Below are 18,747 nucleotides of genomic sequence, written 5' to 3'. Positions count from 1 at the left end.
AAAAGTATTCGTCAATCTCTGAGTAAGTATCTCAAAATCCGATCTCCAATCTCCAAAGTATTCGAAAATTATTCTTCTTCTTCCTCTTCTTTTCCTCCTTCTCTCCCTTCTTCTTCTTCCACTTTTCCTCCTCTTCTTCTTCTTCTTCTTCTTCCTCTCCTTCTTCCTCTTCTCCTTCTTCTTCCTCTTCTTCTTCTTCTTCCTCTTCTTTTTCTCCTTCTCTTCCTTCTTCTTCTTCCTCTTTTCCTCCTCTTCTCATTCTTCTTTTCTTCTTCTTCTTCTTCTTCTTCTTCTTCTTCTTCTTCTTCTTCTTCTTCTTCTTCTTCTTCTTCTTCTTCTTCTTCTTCTTCTTCTTCTTCTTCTTCTTCCTCTTCTTCTTATTCTTTCTCATCTTTCATCATCATCCCTCTCACTCGTTACTCACACACAAGCCTAAGACTTTATGTGGGCATCATCCTCAGTATTATTATTATTATGAAGGAATCTTCTTTCAAAAGAACTGGGCCCTTCTATTATTGTTTTCCTCTTGTAGCTAACAATTATTTTTAAGTTAATTCGATGTCTATCACCTTTACATAAATATTCTTTCATAAGCAATGTTTCAACTGACAATTCTCTAGATGATTATAAGAACTGCAAACATAACCACATTCAGACTATGCTTACAAGTGAAAAAAAAAAATCGAGAGAGAAACATTTTTGGGTTAATCCTGTTGATTCTCTACTGATCATTGACTAATATGATATGTGTTATCGGATGAGCACGTTAAACTGTCGGTCCCGGCTGAAGTATGGCAGTCGTAAGGCCCATTGACGGCACAAATGATATATTAAGGCGAGGTGGAACTTCCATCAGGGACTCCCCACCAATAAAAGCCATACAAATATTATTATTATTAATAAAATTATAAGTTTTGAGGAGTATCAAGATTATTGTTCATCAAAAATGTTCACAAAATCTATTTCTAGACAAATAATCGAATAATATCAGCTGTGCTGAATAGTGAGTTGTGTTTTTATAGCTCTAAATTTTGTAAAATTACTTAAAAATTTACCAATTAATGGTGATTTTATTGTGATATTTTTGTTTTTTATTATGTTTTTAACCGTCCAAATTTAAAAATCTTAGTTTTCGTTGTTTTTGAGTGAAAATGGACTAAATTTTAGTAAAGTGTAATCATAACCCTATTTTGAACTTCTAAAATGATATCTAATTAGGAAGAAAAATAGTACAAGGTGTATCCTTAGTTTTTCTCTCCCAATCAGTGCTTCTTTGTAAAAAATATAAATAAAAAAAAATTAAATAAAATTCCGAATTTCATTGAATTAATTAATTATTGAGAAATCTATCTTACAACAAACCATTCCTAATTTCAGGCTGTTCGTTCCTGCACCTGTGAGATACAACTGGCTTCAACATTGACTCTGCACCTGAAGCCCCCAGCTTATGGCCTGGGACATGACCAAGGCACGAGAGGGGTGGAGGGGGAAGCTACTGGTGGGGAGACGCTGACACGGCGTGATTAGATGGCTGGCTGCGTGAGCTTGCTGGGACTTGGAGAAGATAACGTCAGAGTGGGACTACTAGCCGTACTGCTTCTCGCCTATATGTTGTTTGGTGCTCTCCTATTCAACAGGTAAATAATATTAAAACAATCAGGCCCAGTTGCACAAAAGCCCGTTTAATTTTAACCGTGATTGATTCCACGATAACCAATCAGAGAAGACCTTTTAAAAAAACAGCTTCTCTGATTGGTTCTCGTGAAATTAATCACTGTTTAAATTTAACCGGCTTTTTTTCAATCTATCAATTAATATCAAGACTATAATCTACGAATTATCAGACTGCAATCTATCAATGGGAATATATCTGAGATTTTCCAAAGGATAGAAATATATTGTAATATTTCGATAACCATTGACTTAATATTTTCTGGGTGGCACCAACGACTTCTAAAACGATCAAATCTCATGTAAATGTGATTTAGGCTCCTTTCACACTCTCCAGATTAAGGATTGCTTGATCTACACTCTAGAACCTAGGAGTGCTCTAGCTGCATCTCAAATCGTTCAATTCCATTCGCGGAAACTAGTATTTTGCACTAGTATTTAGTAACGTGCTCTGCAAGGGTCTAATTAAAAACTTGACAAACTGAAAACTTGACGTAATGGAATCTTGAAGGATTGAAAAGAGGCCTATAACCAGCCTCGGTGAATTAAGAATCTACATGTCATGTTAATCAGTTGAGTAGATGAGACGTAGTGATGTCGTAAAACCGGCTAACTTGGGACAGTAGTCTAACTTGGGACAGTTTAACCCCTTCCCTCCAATTCCAACTTACCAGCTGTCTGTGCAATTCAATCTGAGTTCTGGCATTGTGGATTTGTTGGGAACAAATCATTGAACATATTTGATAACGTTTTGAGCATTTGGTTATCAGCTTAGACACTTTTTTAACAGTTATAAAGATCTACTATTTTGTAACCTAGAAATTGAGCCTTTAATAACTTCTATTGTGAACACTCAATTATCACACACTATTATTTTATCAATTATACAATTATTTCACAGTTAAAGTATTTTTATTATGAATATGAAACATATTATTCAAAATCTAATGTCCCAAGGTAGCCTTCAACCACTCAATTGTTTAATTACATGCAAATCATATTGATGTCCCAAGTTTTCCAGCCCTCTGCGGGTAACTTGGGACACCATATATTTTAATTTTTTTTCAGAACAGGTTGGAATAATAATGAAATTGAATGTATATATTTGAAGTATTATTAAAGACCTAAGTTCTGAGCACAGGAGAAATAAACTATTGAAATAATAATGGAACTGAATTTCAAGTCAAAGTTGAAAACTGTCCCAAGTTAGCCGGTTTGACGGTACGTCATTCTTAATTTTCTATCCCGTACGTGTATAAGCCAGTTCTTGCTTTGTTATATCATAGATATAACTGTATATTAAATGTATATTAAAGGCTTCTCTTCATCGATTTTATTTCAATTATATAAAATGAGTAATCTCACTAATGTTTCAACATATTTTAACGTGTTCTCGTTTATATTTACGCTATTCCACTTCGAATCCCAATCACATTTCATTGAAGCAGAGACAAAATATATTATGACATATATTTTGTTGTTTTATAAATATATAAAGAGTATTCTTTCCTCTAGTCTTGGAGATAAATGATACTCAAGTCTCTTGGCGACCAGAATGTTAACTCGCCTCGAAACCCTGTCTGGAGTATCAACTGAATGAATCTGTCTGTTTAAAGAATCAACAAAGAATCAATCAATCTGGAGTGCATGAACGGCACTCCAAACAGGGATTTACAATCTTATTGAGGTTAGAATTATGATCAAGGCTAGAGAGAGGCTAGTATAAAATTAAAGTTAGCTTAAGAAAAGGTTGGTGTCAAGTTCTAGCTTTCAAATGGGGATATTCTACTTTTATTCAATCATTTTCTAATTTCGAATGTGGAATTTGGTTATAGTAGTTGACAAAACACCCACTTGAAGCGGTGATGCATGGAGTCGTTTCCCGATTTGAGTCGCGCTAGTGTGAATATTTCATTTGAGTTCAATGCAACCGGTTTCAGGATTAAATCGTTCAGGTTTTATAGAGGAATTGAAAGTGAATGTGCAAAATTCAATACATTCATGGTTGTATTATTGTGATTTACATTTGCAAAATTGTATATAATCATTATATATCAATGATTTCACTATAAGTTTTCAAAATAGACGACTCAGCTCTATTAATTCTATTGGAGAAATCAAGTATTTTTTTCTTTCAACAGACTGGAAAGCGGTGTAGGCGAAAACCAGCAAGCGGTTCTATCAGCGGAAGGAGAGGAAATTTACCAACAGCTGAGAGAACTGCTCGTCGTTCAGCGGCTCAGATCGAACAACTCAGCATCCGAACAGGATACTCAGCTGATACTGCAGTACTTGATACAGTATCATCGACAATACAGGGCTGACAATTTGTGTGCCAACAACTCCGAGAGACAAGTGGATGACTGGGATCTGGCGTCCAGTTTTCATTTTGTTAGCACCATTGTGTCTACTATAGGTGAGTGAAGTCTCATTTTTGAAAATTTCATGTTTCTTTGTGAAATGTCTATATATTATAGTTGTACTAGATTGATTATCATTCTACACATCGAAACTGCACTGAATTATCATATTATACATATGTTATTAGACAGTGATTGGAAGATGAACGGAGATGAACTAGATTGATTATCATTCTACACGTCGAAACTGTACTAAATTATCATATTATATATATTTTATTACAAAGTGAATGGAAGTGAAGTCTCATTTCTAAAAATTTCATGTATTTTTACTTTCCTTGCCCTATTACCATAGGTAAGGAAAGTATTGCTTTCCGAAAAAAATTAAGGTACCCCAGTTTCTGAATTTCTATACGTTTCAAGGTCCTGAGTCCAAAAAAGTGGTTTTTGGGATTGGTCTGTGCGTGTGTGTGGTGTGTGTGTGTGTGTGTGTGTGGTGTGTGTGTGTTGTGTGTGTGTGTGTGGTGTGGTGTGTGTGTGTGTGTGTGTGTGTGTGTGTGTGTGTGTGTGTGGTGTGTGGTGTGTGTGTGTGTGTGTGTTGTGTGGTGTGTGTGTGTGTTGTGTGTGTGGTGGTGTTTGTGTGTGTGTGTGTTGTGTTGTGTGTGTTGTGTGTGTGGTGTGTGTGTGTCGTGTGTGTGTGTGTGTGTGTGTGTGGTGTGTGTGTGTGGTGTGTGGTGTGTGGTGTGTGTGTGTGTGTGTGTGTGTGTGTGTGTGTGTGTGTGTGTGTGTGTTGTTGTGTGTGGTGTGTGTGTGTGTGTGTAATGAGTGTATGTGCGTCTGTGTACACGATATCTCATCTCCCAATTAACGGAATGACTTGAAATTTGGAACTTAAGGTCCTTACACTATAAGGATCCGACACGAACATTTTCGATCGAATGGAATTCAAGATGGCGAAAATGTTGTCAAAAACAGGGTTTTTCGCGATTTTCTCGAAAACGACTCCAACGATTTTGATCAAATTCATACCTAGAAAAGTCATTGATAAGCTCTATCAACTGCCACAAGCCTCATATATGTAGAAATTTCAGAAGCACTGCACTATCTATGCAAAGTTTGATTTTAGATTCTCAATTATAGATTTTATATTAATTATTGATTTTAGATTCACTTTGGCTGAGAATTTCTAACTTCAATTGGATTATTAATTTTTAAATGAATTAAGGTTGTTATTAATAACAGCATCACACACACACACACACAAACATTTTATGGATTTCAGCCATCATTTTACCAATAATTACCGACTTTTCATATTCAATGGTAACTGTAGGAAAAATTAAATGTGAAATACGTGCGCAAAGTTCCTCTGCTGCACTCAATAAGCCATTCTTGAGTTTCAGAAGCACTGCACTATCTATGCAAAGTTTGATTTTAGATTTTTAAATTATCAGGCTTCATACACAATTTAAACAAAAAATTCCGAGTGGAAAAGATTGAGCATGAGAATCTCTACAATTAATGTCAGTAACATTTTCACCTAGAATAAAAAATAAGCTTGAAATTCGAGAAAATGTAATTATCCAATTGCAAACTGTTGGCAACTGTTTATTCTATAAAATGATTCACTATGAAGAGATAATAATAATAATAATAATAATAATATCGAGTGACCTGGCTGGCTCAGGTCTGGTGTCAGAGTTTTCAGGTCGCAACTGATCAATTTCAGGGCCTCTGACATGAAGAGATAACAGACCTCGTGTGTCTCCAGCGTTATTGCCCTGTCACCAGCTGACTCAAATCTTTGAAAAGTAGACCTTAGATGCGCGGAAACACTAGCGTCACGTGATCAATTTTCATAACGGCAAGGAAAGTTGTGTGAGTGCGCCACACCAGATTTTATACAAATTATGTTATTAGACAGTGATTGGAAGATGAACGGAGATGAACTAGATTGATTATCATTCTACACGTCGAAACTGTACTAAATTATCATATTATATATATTTTATTACAAAATGAATGGAAGTGAAGTCTCATTTCTAAAAAAATCATGTTTTTTTGTAAAGTGTCTATGTGGTTTTACTAGTCTAAAAATCATTCTACACGTCGAAACTTTATTGAATTATCAAATTATACATATTTTATTAGACAGTGATTGGAAGTTGAACGGTGGCCGAAGAGGATGCTTAATTGGAATCTGCCAGGAAGAAGGAAGAGGGGAAATTTGGATGAAGCAAGTGAAGAGTGACATGCACGAGAGAAATTTGGCGGTGGGAGAATGGATGTATAGAGTGAGATGGCATGCAGGATGCGAGGGACGGCTTCAGCTGTAAATCATACTCACTATATAATTAGATAGTTATTCTTCAACAATCAGACCATGATAATATGATCATTCACCAAAAGCTTTTCAGCATAATTCAAAATATCGGAGATCGAGCTTCGCTCTGGAGTACAAAAGCATAAAAAATGTATTACGAAAGAAGAAATTATAATAACATTCATACAGAAATGTTCTATCTAATCACAGTAAATTGAGGCACAGTTGCACAAAAGCCGGTTAGATTTTAATCCTGATTAACTTCACGTGAACCAAATCAGAGAAGACCATTTCAAAAAGATGGATCTACTTGAATCAATCAGGATTGAAAATAACCCGGCTTTCTTACAACCGGCACTAAGCACCTGATTGAATGATTACAAAAGTTCAACAGCTGAGTCATAATTTTGACACAATCCCACACACATGAACTCGCTCACTCACTTCCATCATCAACAGACGACGGAATAATTATTATCAGCTGTTTTTCCAAGGATGATTAATAATTATCCTTTTAATATCTCACAGCGAGTTTTCCGAGGAATGAGACCTAGTTCAATCAAATCTTTATATTATAAACCTACTATGTTCTGAATTTCGTGAGAATCGTTGAAGCCGTTTTCGAGATCCGGTGAAATACAAACATATAAACATCTAAAAATCTAAACATCCAAACATCTGAACATCTAAAACATACAAACAAAAGTTGTCTGTTAATAGTATAGGATAAGATCATTCATGATTTAACCATGGAGAAAAGATAGTAAACATCTGAACATCTAAACATAAAAACAAAAGTTGCTTGTTTAATAGTATAGGATTAGATCATTAATGATTTAACCATGGAGAAAAGATAGTATAAAAAATATCTCATGGTATAGATTGTTTATGCTCCAAATTTCAGTCGATTTTCTTTTTTCAAACGGTGAAATACAAACATATAAACATCTAAAAATCTAAAAATCTGAACATCCAAACATCTGAACATCTAAACATAAAAACAAAAGTTGCTTGTTTAATAGTATAGGATAAGATCATTCATGATTTAACCATGGAGAAAAGATAGTATAAAAAATATATCATGGTATAGAGATGCTCCAAATTTCAGTCGATTTTCTGTTAACTCGAAGGCGATTACTATCGACTACTATCTAGAAACGGCACCTCTATCTACCTCTAGAAACGGCACAGTATGAGAGACTACCAGCTCCACATAGATTCACCAAAAAAACTAGGACTATCGGCTTGAGTGGAACATATTTGGGTAACCCGTTGTCTCCATTGTAAATAAATAAAAATCTTGAAGTGACACATAACCTAGCTACATTTGGACTGTTGTATAAATTAGAATTGGAACCGTTTTGGGCTTATAAGCCTGTGGCACTCTCCTGAAAGTTGTGTAACATAAATGCCCTATTTTTTATTATTATTAATTTATCATTTACAATCAACTTAAGGACAAAGAAACAGACTACAGTCCAAAACTTCTTTTCATCCCAATTTCATAAAATAAATTTCCCAAATAGGTATTGTCTATACCTATCTTATGCTATCTTCCTCTATGATATAACTGTGGAGCCAGATGTTATCAAACTTTTGAATTCAACAAATAATAACTGCATCACTATGATCTAGGATTAAGTCAGAAATCTTGAAAGAAATATTTATTTATTGGTGTTTTAATCTATATAATTATATAAAAGCGAAATGGCACTCACTCACTGACTGACTGACTGACTCACTCACTCACTCACTCACTCACTCGCATAACTAAAAATCTACCGGACCAAAAACGTTCAAATTTGTTAGGTATGTTCAGTTGGCCCTTTAGAGGCGCACTAAGAAATCTTTTGGCAATATTTTAACTCTAAGGGTGGTTTTTAAGGGTTTAAAGTTCGTCTTTTAGCATGTATATTCTTCTTCTCCCATCTCTAATTATAATTGAAATTTCCATATCATATGTTACTATAGAACTATAATCTAGAGAGAGTACTTCTTCGAAACAGTTGTTAACTGGCAACTAAATTAATAATTTTGTCAGGTTGGCATTAAGTTGAGTTGACTTTGTTAGGTTGGCACCAAGTTGAAGATTTAAATGCATTTATCGCGGAAAAATTGATTGGGCACTGCTACTTCAATCCTGGGAATATTATATTACTAGCCGTCAGGCTCGCTTCGCTCGCCATATCCGTTTAGCCAGACGTTTAGTCTGGACCCCCGACTGGATCGTCCTAACATATGATAAAAATGCTCAAATGAAAAATGCAGACGAGCGGAGCGAGCCTGCTGATCTCATTCTTGGACGATCCAGTTGGTTGTCCAGGGGGCGGAGCCCCCTGGCTAGACGGATATGGCGAGCGAAGCGAGCCTGACGGCTAGTGCGTGAATATTTTAGAAATATGCTGTCCACTCTATTGATATTCACATCATAATGTCAGCAGTGTTTCAATGGGAGGTATTTAAGCTATTTGGGAGGAATTCTGACAGTCCACAGTGAATTGTACTACAGCTGATGTGTGTCACGTGAAAAACGTCAGAATATGAATCGGCGCAACCTCTGAGTGTGACAGGTACCACGGTGTGCGGAGTATTTTAGTTCTTTGATCGGTTCATTAATCAAACGTGGACCTTTTCATAGAGCCTTTTATCCAATGACAGGTCATCACAAATTAAATTGAATTTACCTTCTTTCCATTCAATTTTAGTGCAAATCGGAGCTCTGATAAAATTGGGGCTAAAGTGCACGTCCAGTGCCAAAATACCTGTCATCAAATTTTTGGTTGCGAACGATCTAGTATGTCATTTTGAACACAAAATCACAAAAATTAAACGGCGGTCACTATTATTTCAAAAATAAACTAAGTTCAAAGTAGCACAATTTCACATGCATTTAACCTATAAGTAGCAGCCATTTTGATTATCGAAATCATCAAATCATGATAATTATTCCTAATCTAAGTTTTCCTAACTCATCATACATTTTTAAAAAATAGTTTAGTTTTACTAACCCCACTTTGTTCACGACATTTAAAACACCTCTAATATATTAGATTGGGAAAGCTAAGGTTAGGAAAAGATTCAGATTAGGAAAACTTAGATTAGGAATATCATAATTTGAGGATTTCGATAATGAAAATGGCTGCTACTTATAGTCAATATGCTACTTAAATGGCTGCATGTAAAATTGTACTACTTTGAACTTAGTTTATTTTGGAAACAATAGTGACCGCCGTTTGATTTCTGTGATTTTGTGCTCAAAATAACATACTTCATTGATCCCAACCAAAAAATTGATGACAGGTATTTTGGCACTGGACGTACACTTACACCAAATTGGTATTCTCGGTTTCGTCAGATTCATATAAACCTGCATTGATTTTCAATTTTTATCGTACTTTGTACATACAAGTAGCTCCAACTTACAAAGTGGATAGGTATAATGATTGAATTCACGATATCAAGATGTCAATTCGAGTTATATAGATAACAAACCGTTTGTACATACTATATTATCAAAAATTCAAATCACCAAATACTATTGTAGAGAATGAACCCTTATAGGGAATTCATAAATCTCTCAAAAATAGACTACGTAGTTTCCAAAAATAGTTTAAATCCTATGCAACATTGTACCTCATGAAATATAATAGAATATACAGTTTTGTTTCATCTATTCGAATAAAATAAGTTGATTTTGTACAATACACAGATTTTATCATTTGGTAATTGAAACATAATTTTTATTCTTGGTTTGATATTCTTCTTCAAAAATCTAATTCTTCATCCCTAGGAAAAATCACACAATGGGAAAAATACTTCAGAATCTGAGGTTTGTCCTAATATTATTGAATTGTCGAAATATATTGAATCTATTGTAATGTACAAACTGATGAATCTAATCAAATGCTATTGAAAAATTAATATTTTCTATCATGAATACTTTTTCCTGAAAACTTCAGTATTATAATTATTCATGAAGTAAAAGGGTAAAGTTTTTGAAGATTCGTATTGAAGATTTCATCTTTGCTTCTACTAATGGTAATCGTTGATCACGGTTGAAAAACTCTATTTCTATCTGATATTAAATGTACCAATAATATTTAATATGCGTATAATCTCCTCTGATAGGCAAAGCTACAGTACCCGGACTGTAGTCATGTTGTATTTATTTTGCACATTCATCTTCTAATTCTGGATTATTATAATGAAATATTTGAAAGAAAACGACTTAATATTGCCACTGGTTACATGAAACAACTTGAGATGGCTACCAGTTTCGGTTGTTAACTCACACCATCATCAATATCCAGTAAACTGGGAGCTTCAACACTGAGGGCCGTTTGCACAGTCAATGCTTAAACTCGATTTAATCAGCTGATGGCTTGAACTCAAAATGAACCACATTCTAACAAACTAGACTTGATACGGATTTAAACCAGTTTAAAATGAAATTTAGTTTAAACTGTCACTGTGCATACGGCCCTAAGTAGGAGAAAATATAGTGTGGGAAAATCCCTACGATTGGTCAGTAGCTGACTACCAATAGAAGCTCAGCTCTACTGCCATTGGTCGAGGCAAGACACGATCAAGTATCGTTCAATCGAAGTAGAGCTCCGCTCAGTAGAACTCGTATAGGGCTTTTCCAACACTATTCGAGTAGTCAATTTTCAAAACCAGATACATCACGTTTTTTCGATAATTTCATTGAGTTGTCAAGATATTACTTACATAATTCTACATAAGTTAATTAAGTTAAATCACACAAATTATTGAGAGCAAGATTGTGACTGGATAAATAACTTGCATATCCTATACTATTAAACAAGCAACTTCTGTTTATATGTTTAGATGTTTGTATTTCACCTGATCTCGAAAACGGCTCTAACGATTCTCACGAAATTCAGAACATAGAAGGTTTATAGCATAAAGATTCGATTGCACTAGGTCTCATCCCTGGGAAAACTCGCCGAAGGACATTAAAAGGATAAATATTATTCATCCTTGGAGAAGCAGCTGATAATAATCATTTCGTGGTCTGTTAGTGATGGAAGTGAGTGAGCGAGTTCATGTGTGTGGGACTGTGTTAAAATTATAACTCAGCTGTTGAACTTTTGTAATCATTGAATTAGGTACTTTTGCCGGTTGCAAAAAAGCCAGGTTATTTTCAATCCTGATTAATTCCAGTAGATCCATCTTTTTGGAATAGTCTTCTCTGATTTGGTTCACGTGGAGTTAATCAGGATTAAAATTCAACCGGCTTTTGTGCAACTGGGCCTTTGTGAGGGAAATTTTTGCATTCCTCTGGGAATTAATCTCAATTTACTGTTATTAGACAGAACATTTCTGTATGAATTTTATAATTTCTTCTTTCGTAATAATTTTTTTATGCTTTTGTAATCCAGAGCGAAGCTCGGTCCCCGATATTGATAGAGTGCTAGGAATAATTTTTTTTACGTTCACTGGGAAATTTTGATTGTGCAATGTACCTATCTGGTTTTGAAAATACACGACTTATATAATCACTTTGTTCAATGTCTAAGATTTTAGTGTATTAGAGATGATAATATCGTGTAACAACAGATAATCTGGTACCTTCAAATTGTTTTAATGAACCAATGGCTTTGTCAATATCAAGTCAATTTCATTTAATATGGATATTTATCGCAGTAATACCATAGAGAAACAATAGCTTAAGTAGATATCCCATAGTAAATGGCGTCTATGTCGCAACTTTTACTGTTATCTCAAGCCGATAGTCCACGTAGTACTTTGCCAAAAAGCTGTGTGACGCTGGTAGTCTCTCATATTGTGCTGTTCATACACTCTCACCCCAACAAAACAGTAAAAATCTACAATAAACAATAGTAATCGATTTGAGATAACAGTTGCGATATAAACGCCCTATACCATGGGATATCTACTTAAATGCTTTTGTTTGTCTATGGTTTATCTATTGTTTGTCCTCCCAACAACACAGAAATACGATGGTGTTTGAGTGGGATAGAGATACAGTTTCACATTATCTCCATATTTCAAATCATATGTTCCCATCTCATCCTATATTGTCAATAAATGGCAGCTCATACTACCAATAGTAAGAGAGCGCGTCAAAGATTAAAGTTTCTTCTCTGTTGAACATCTCTGCTACAATAATAAAAAAAGCTCTCAGTAAAGTAAATAATCGTGCTTTCAGCAAATGATAGCGGTGATTTCGAAGCCGAGAGTTGATCGATACTCTGATGATCAGATATAAATCAGGCTCGTGTTTCTCGAGTGTTCACTGCGATGATGTCGGTTGAGAAAATTCCCACAAATCAGTATCAGTGAAAATATAAACCCAATGAGCTCTAATGGGAACATTCTCACTCAGCTTGGCCGAACGTGTATGGATAGTTCCATAAGAACACATGAGGATAATATTTTCACTGCACCGGTCACGTTCACTGATACTAATACTGAACGTGTATGGATAGTCCCATTAGAGAATTCAATATTCTCACTGTACCACACATGTTTATTGATATGTAGGAATTGATCTCTATTCATACTCAATCGGGTGTATGTTTAATAGGGATAGGATGCCTCAATATGAAGCAAATATGTTTAGGCTTTGATAGAAACTGGATCGTGGACTTTGAGGATCAGTGATCTGATATACAAGCACAAATCTCACACAAACCTAACACAAGCGGTCTCATCTCATGAGCCACTTGAAATATAAATGATATAAGGTTCGAAATATTAGAATTCAATTCATGAATTTGGTACATAATCATCTATGTGTCCCATATCATGACCACTCGAAGTGCGAATAAAATCGGGGTTTAAAAACAAGGTCTGAAATCTCTGAAAAAACACTTAAAATGGTCTGACCCTATGTAGTATCAATGTTATTAGACAGATAACATAAATTTGATGTAGTATAGTCCACATATATTACTTTGATATCAGCAGTACCGAGATTCTGATGAAATGAAAAAAAAATACTGTTTCATTTTTAAAGTAGTATGTCAGGATTGGAAGAATTAGCTTATTTGCTTATAGACTAGATAGCTATAACCTATTATTGACAAAAAACCTGAGAAATATTATTTTTCTATCATTGAATTCATTTTTCTTAACACTTCCGTGTAATAGAATGAATTAGTGAACTCAGAAATAGAACTCACCATTTCGGGTTTTAGATATTTTGATTCTAACACTATTTTTGAATTAGATCATCTAAATCAGAACGTGGATTATGGAAAGCAAAAATTCATCCTCAGCATAATTTGCAGAGAATTAAACAATGTAGAAGAAAGAAATGAAATTATTAACAATTACCTTTTGAAATATTCTATTGAGAAGAATTAATAAAACATCCCAAAAGGGTACTTGATAATTTTCAATTCTTCTAATCAAAACTATAGTAGCCCTACGATGAAAAGTTCTTATACAATGTAAATAGCCATAATAAGAGAAAGACCATTCTCAAAATATTTTTGGGTGACAAAATTTGGGGTTTCACAATATTTTTACTTTCTTTGAGGTCTTTAGTAACCTGCTTATTCATTACTTCAATATAAATTTTCACTAGCTGTCAGGAGCGTTTTCGAATCACGTGTGAACTATTCAAAACAGGACTGTGAAAAACTAGAGAGAAGATTCAAATTTTGCCGAGCATTCAATAGCAAATAATCAGAATTTCAAGGCTGAGGAAAATGTTGACTTGCTGTATGTCAATGGCAAAGGCATTTGATAATAATTATTTTACCTTCGCGAATATATAGGAACTATAGTGAGGTCCACGTTATAATGGCAGTGGATAAAGATAAAAGAGCAGCGTTGCTCGTTCTCTGCCTTAATTAATTATATTTTCATATTGTCAAAAATATATTTGGCATCTTTATGCAGCTAAAAAAGGATAGTACCACCCATTTTGTGGAATGATAGACAAGGATAGAAGCATCAAAGTTAATCAAATACTACCATTATAACGTGGACCGCACTATAAATATAATTATTTAACATCAACTATGACGGCTGTGTGCCAAACCTGATGAACTGTTTCTTTACTGTTAATTCTTTCAATTTTTTCTTATCAGATTTAGAACTATTTGTTAAATTAAGCTAATTTCTATTCTAGTCTAGAAACGAATCAACAACTGAAAACTTTTCCGCTGTTGGTCTGTTGACCAATCAGCATGCAAATAAACAAGATGCGAACTTTCTTGGGGGAAGCTGGGTGTTGAAATGGAGTTGAAAGATGACGAAGAGAGACGTAGAACCAATTTGGCGCAATCAATTAACGGCGGCTTATGAGATGTCAATTGCCATCAGCATCTAACCCACAGAGTGGGTGACGCAATTTCGTTTGACCAACGGTTATTTTCATTAATTATTGTTTATCGATTGCTTTGAATCAATTATTGGAGACCGGATGTGTGTACTGTGTGTTTTGGCGAGGATCACTTTGTCAGCAACTACCCGGGAGGTCTTGAATGGGAACCATCTATGTTATTTATAGAGAATACTGACGGTTTGAAGTGAATTTTACTCTACAGTTTGGTTGTTGACAGTGTGACTGTTGCTGGTTTGGCCTGTCTTGTCAATTAGCGAGCAACGAAGGAGCAAATATAGATCGCTATTTTCTGCTGTTTTATCATGAAGACATATCGGACACGCTCGTTACTTAATTTCAACGGAAGGAAGCAAGAGAGAGGGAGAGAGAATGTGTGTGAGAGAGAGAAAGATATGGAAGGGAAGTAAAGAGATAGAAATGTTTTGATAGAGAGATATTTGGAGAGAATCATGAATCGTGGGATTTGATGATATATTTTGAAATTAATTTTTTCAGAGAAAAATTGATTGATTGATTGAGTACTTTATTTATGTAGATTACAATATATACTGGCTTATACACTTATATACAATAGCTTACAATACAGCAAAATTATGGATGAATTTACAAAATATAAATTAAGAAAATAATTATTGAGCTGTATATAATATGGAAAAAACAAATTGTAATAACAATAGATAAAATAGATCATATTGTTATTCATCTACATAAATTGGCGGAGCTTTGGACATATCAATGTCCATTCTTTGGAAAGAATATTCGAAATATTCTTCCCACTAACTCTCTACCAAAAGCGAGTGTGAGAAAACTCACTACCAAAAGAGAGAGTGAGAAAGAGTGAGGGGAGGGAGGGAGTGTAAGGGAGAGAGGGATATAGAAAGGGAGTAAAGAGATAGAAATGTTTCGATATTTGGAGAGAATCATGAATCGTGGGATTTGATGGTTTATTATTGAAATTAATTTTTTTCAGAGAAAGAGAGAGCGAGTGAGAGAGAAAGATTGATCATCTAATAAAGAGACAGAGAGAGTGAGAGAGAAAGATAAGATCTTCTAATAGAAAGAGAGAGATAAAGATAGAGAGCGGAAGTAAAGAGAGAAAATGTTTCTTTAGAGATATTTGGAGAGTATCAAGAGTCGCGGAGTTGATACCAAAGTATTCATTCGACTAATTTCATCTGATACTTCCCAGAGCTTCATGGACTTCATCGATTGATTCATATTTATCCAACAAAAAAAACAAAATGTGCAGATGGTTTTGTAAAGGATGGAATATATTGTACATGTGATATACAAATAGAAATACAACTCCTAGTACCCTTTTATGAATTATTTTAACACAACATGGTTCAACATTCATGCCATTTCCAAGTGAAAATCACTTGATTGTTATAAAATAATTAAAAAAATGGCACTGAGATTTTTAATTCTATTTACAAGCAGCCCTAAATACAAAAGAGGCAATGTGATATACAGTATAAATCGATTTGTTCTGTTATATAATAAATATGATAGCAATTCCATATTCGAAAAAATCACAATCCGAATATTAAAGAGGGATAGTAATAAATAGAAGTATCGAAGACATTTCCAATATGGCAGAACCTTCAAAATATTTAATGGAGACAGTAATCAATACGATAATCTTGAAATATGTTTATACCTTGTCAGACATATTCTTCAAGAATATGGACAGCTATAAAAAAAGCATTAGTTATCTCCCTAAAATTGTTCAGAGGTTTTTACTTTCCTTGCCCTATTACCATAGGTAAGGAAAGTATTGCTTTCCGAAAAAAATTAAGGTAGGCCTACCCCAATTTCTATACGTTTGAAGGTCCCCTGAGTCCAAAAAACTGGTTTTTGGGTATTGGTCTGTATGTGTGCGTCTGTGTACACGATATCTCATCTCCCAATTAACGGAATGACTTGAAATTTGGAACTTAAGGTCCTCTCACTATAAGGATCCGACACGAACAATTCCGATCAAATGCAATTCAAGATGGCGGCTAGAATAGCGAAAATGTTGTCAAAAACAGTGTTTTTTCGTGATTTTCTCGGAAACGGCTCAAACGATTTTGATCAAATTCATACCTAAAATAGTCATCGATAAGCTCTATCAACTGCCACAAGTCCCATATTTGTAAAAATTTCAGGAGCTCCGCCCCATCAATGCAGATAGAATCCCAATTATCAGGCTTCAGATACAATTGAAACAAAAAAAATCAAGTGGAGTAGATTGAGCATGAAAATCTCTACAATTAATGTTCAGGACATTTTCACCTAAAATTGAAAATAAGCTTTAAATTCGAGGAAAATGTGATTATTCAATTGCAAATTATTGTTGATCTATTAAATCATTCACTATGAAGAGATAGCAGACTCGTGTGTCTCCAGCGTTATACCCTGTCACCAGCTGGCTCAAATCACTGAATAGTAGACTTGAGATGCGCGTGAACACTAGCGTCGGGTGATCAATTTTCATAACGGCAAGGAAAGTTGTGTGAGTGCGCCACACCAGATTTTTACGAAATCGGTTACATCTATCAGGTGGAAGGCGATTTTGTTTATCGGGAACAATATCATAGGAGTTAGAGTAGTTGGTAGGGAGGGAGAATTTCAGCATATAACATAAAAAGAAATGCAAAACCGTCGGCTTCGCACGGTCAACTAATAAAAAACGCAATATCACCTATACCTGAACTAAAACAACACATCAGAGCAACATTCCATCTTCTTAATAATACATACTGTATATTTGACTCAAAAAGAATCTCAAGATTCGAGACTCCAACCAGAAGGATTTTTCATTTTTATAAGAAACCGCGTTCCTATATGGGTTTCACAAATTGGATTTTAATCAATTGATGACACTTTCCTCTTTTACCCACTTGCTACTCATTTTCTCCGATTATGGGTTACGTTCGAAGAGATTGAATCCAATAAGACCCAACTATTAAAAAGTATTTAGAATGATAGATCTCACCATCAATCATAAATTTTAAATATCTGAGAAGTTTCCTCATGTCTGTGAAATTTACAAATTAGTGTTCTTGTCACTCAGCTACTCAAGGTTGATACTCAAGTCTATTTTTACACGCCAAATTAGACGATGAAAAATGCTTAGATTACTCTCAGTGCCAGTGAAAGATGAGAGATTTCGGGCAGTAGATACTGTCGTTGCATACAAAAATTGCAAAGTTACCTCCCTTGTGCTGAGACGGTGTCAAATGATGCTGCTAAGTCGGGATCGTTTGTCGACTATTCAGCAGAGAGTGTAGAATGTAACTATATCTTCTATATGTATTCTATACTCTCTGCTATCCAATGTCCCGGCTAAAATCACGTACATCCGCTTGGACTCTAGCTCACATATTTCACAACCTTCCCTCTCTTTGTCCAAAAGATTTGGTTTACTCTCATTTTGGCTGATAACTCATCAGTTTTCTGTAGGCAAGATCAAGATTACTAGTAGTTCCGTCAACAGTAGACCTCGTGCACTTAAAAACTACAACCTCCATCAGAGTGAAGTATGTCCTGTCCTGACGTGTCGCCGAGATATCGGTGTGTAAACAATTAATGACTGTTTGGAATGTTGTATCGACAATAATTATCAATATTATTCATAATCATGAGCATTAGAATGATAATAATTTGTTGTAAACAACGATGTTAATATCATTAAAAGCTTACCGAGTTGACAGCAGAGAAAAGTCAGGAGAATAAATAAGCTACGAGTTATCAAATTGCATGCCTCATCGCTTGCAATTAATAGTCCACACGACAGCTGATTTTTCACCAAATAACATTGGGATATCAATGGCATGCAATTAATAATCCACTCGACAGCTGATTTCTGATGAATAATTCTAAAGTCTGATTTGATTTTTACGGTAATATTGACGTTGAAAGAAGACTCCTTTTCCTTTTGTATTATCCTTAAAATGCAAAATTCCCAAAAAAACATTATGTATACGTCGACGTGAAATTCAAAAAGGAACATACTTGTCAAATTTCATGGAAATCGCTGCGTTTCGCCGTAAATGCGGAGCATAAAT

General features: G+C 34.7%; 1 protein-coding gene across 5 annotated transcripts in view; it reads left to right on the top strand.

The window, feature by feature from the left end:
- The window catches only part of LOC111048325 (potassium channel subfamily K member 13), a 162,386-nt gene that overhangs the window by 75,248 nt on the left and 68,391 nt on the right, over positions 1–18,747 (top strand). For all 5 annotated transcript variants that reach the window (XM_039429189.1, XM_039429192.1, XM_039429193.1 and 2 more), the window contains 2 exons: positions 1,378–1,637; positions 3,813–4,087. In XM_039429189.1, the coding sequence (XP_039285123.1) occupies positions 1,528–1,637; positions 3,813–4,087 (385 nt within the window). In that variant the 5' untranslated portion in view covers positions 1,378–1,527. The remainder of the gene's footprint in view (positions 1–1,377; positions 1,638–3,812; positions 4,088–18,747) is intronic.

The sequence above is a fragment of the Nilaparvata lugens genome, chromosome 5 (genome assembly GCF_014356525.2).
Source record: "Nilaparvata lugens isolate BPH chromosome 5, ASM1435652v1, whole genome shotgun sequence".
NCBI classification, from domain to species: domain Eukaryota; kingdom Metazoa; phylum Arthropoda; class Insecta; order Hemiptera; family Delphacidae; genus Nilaparvata; species Nilaparvata lugens.
Note: the sequence above shows the minus strand (reverse complement) of the source record. Positions and strands in the feature narration are given on the sequence as shown.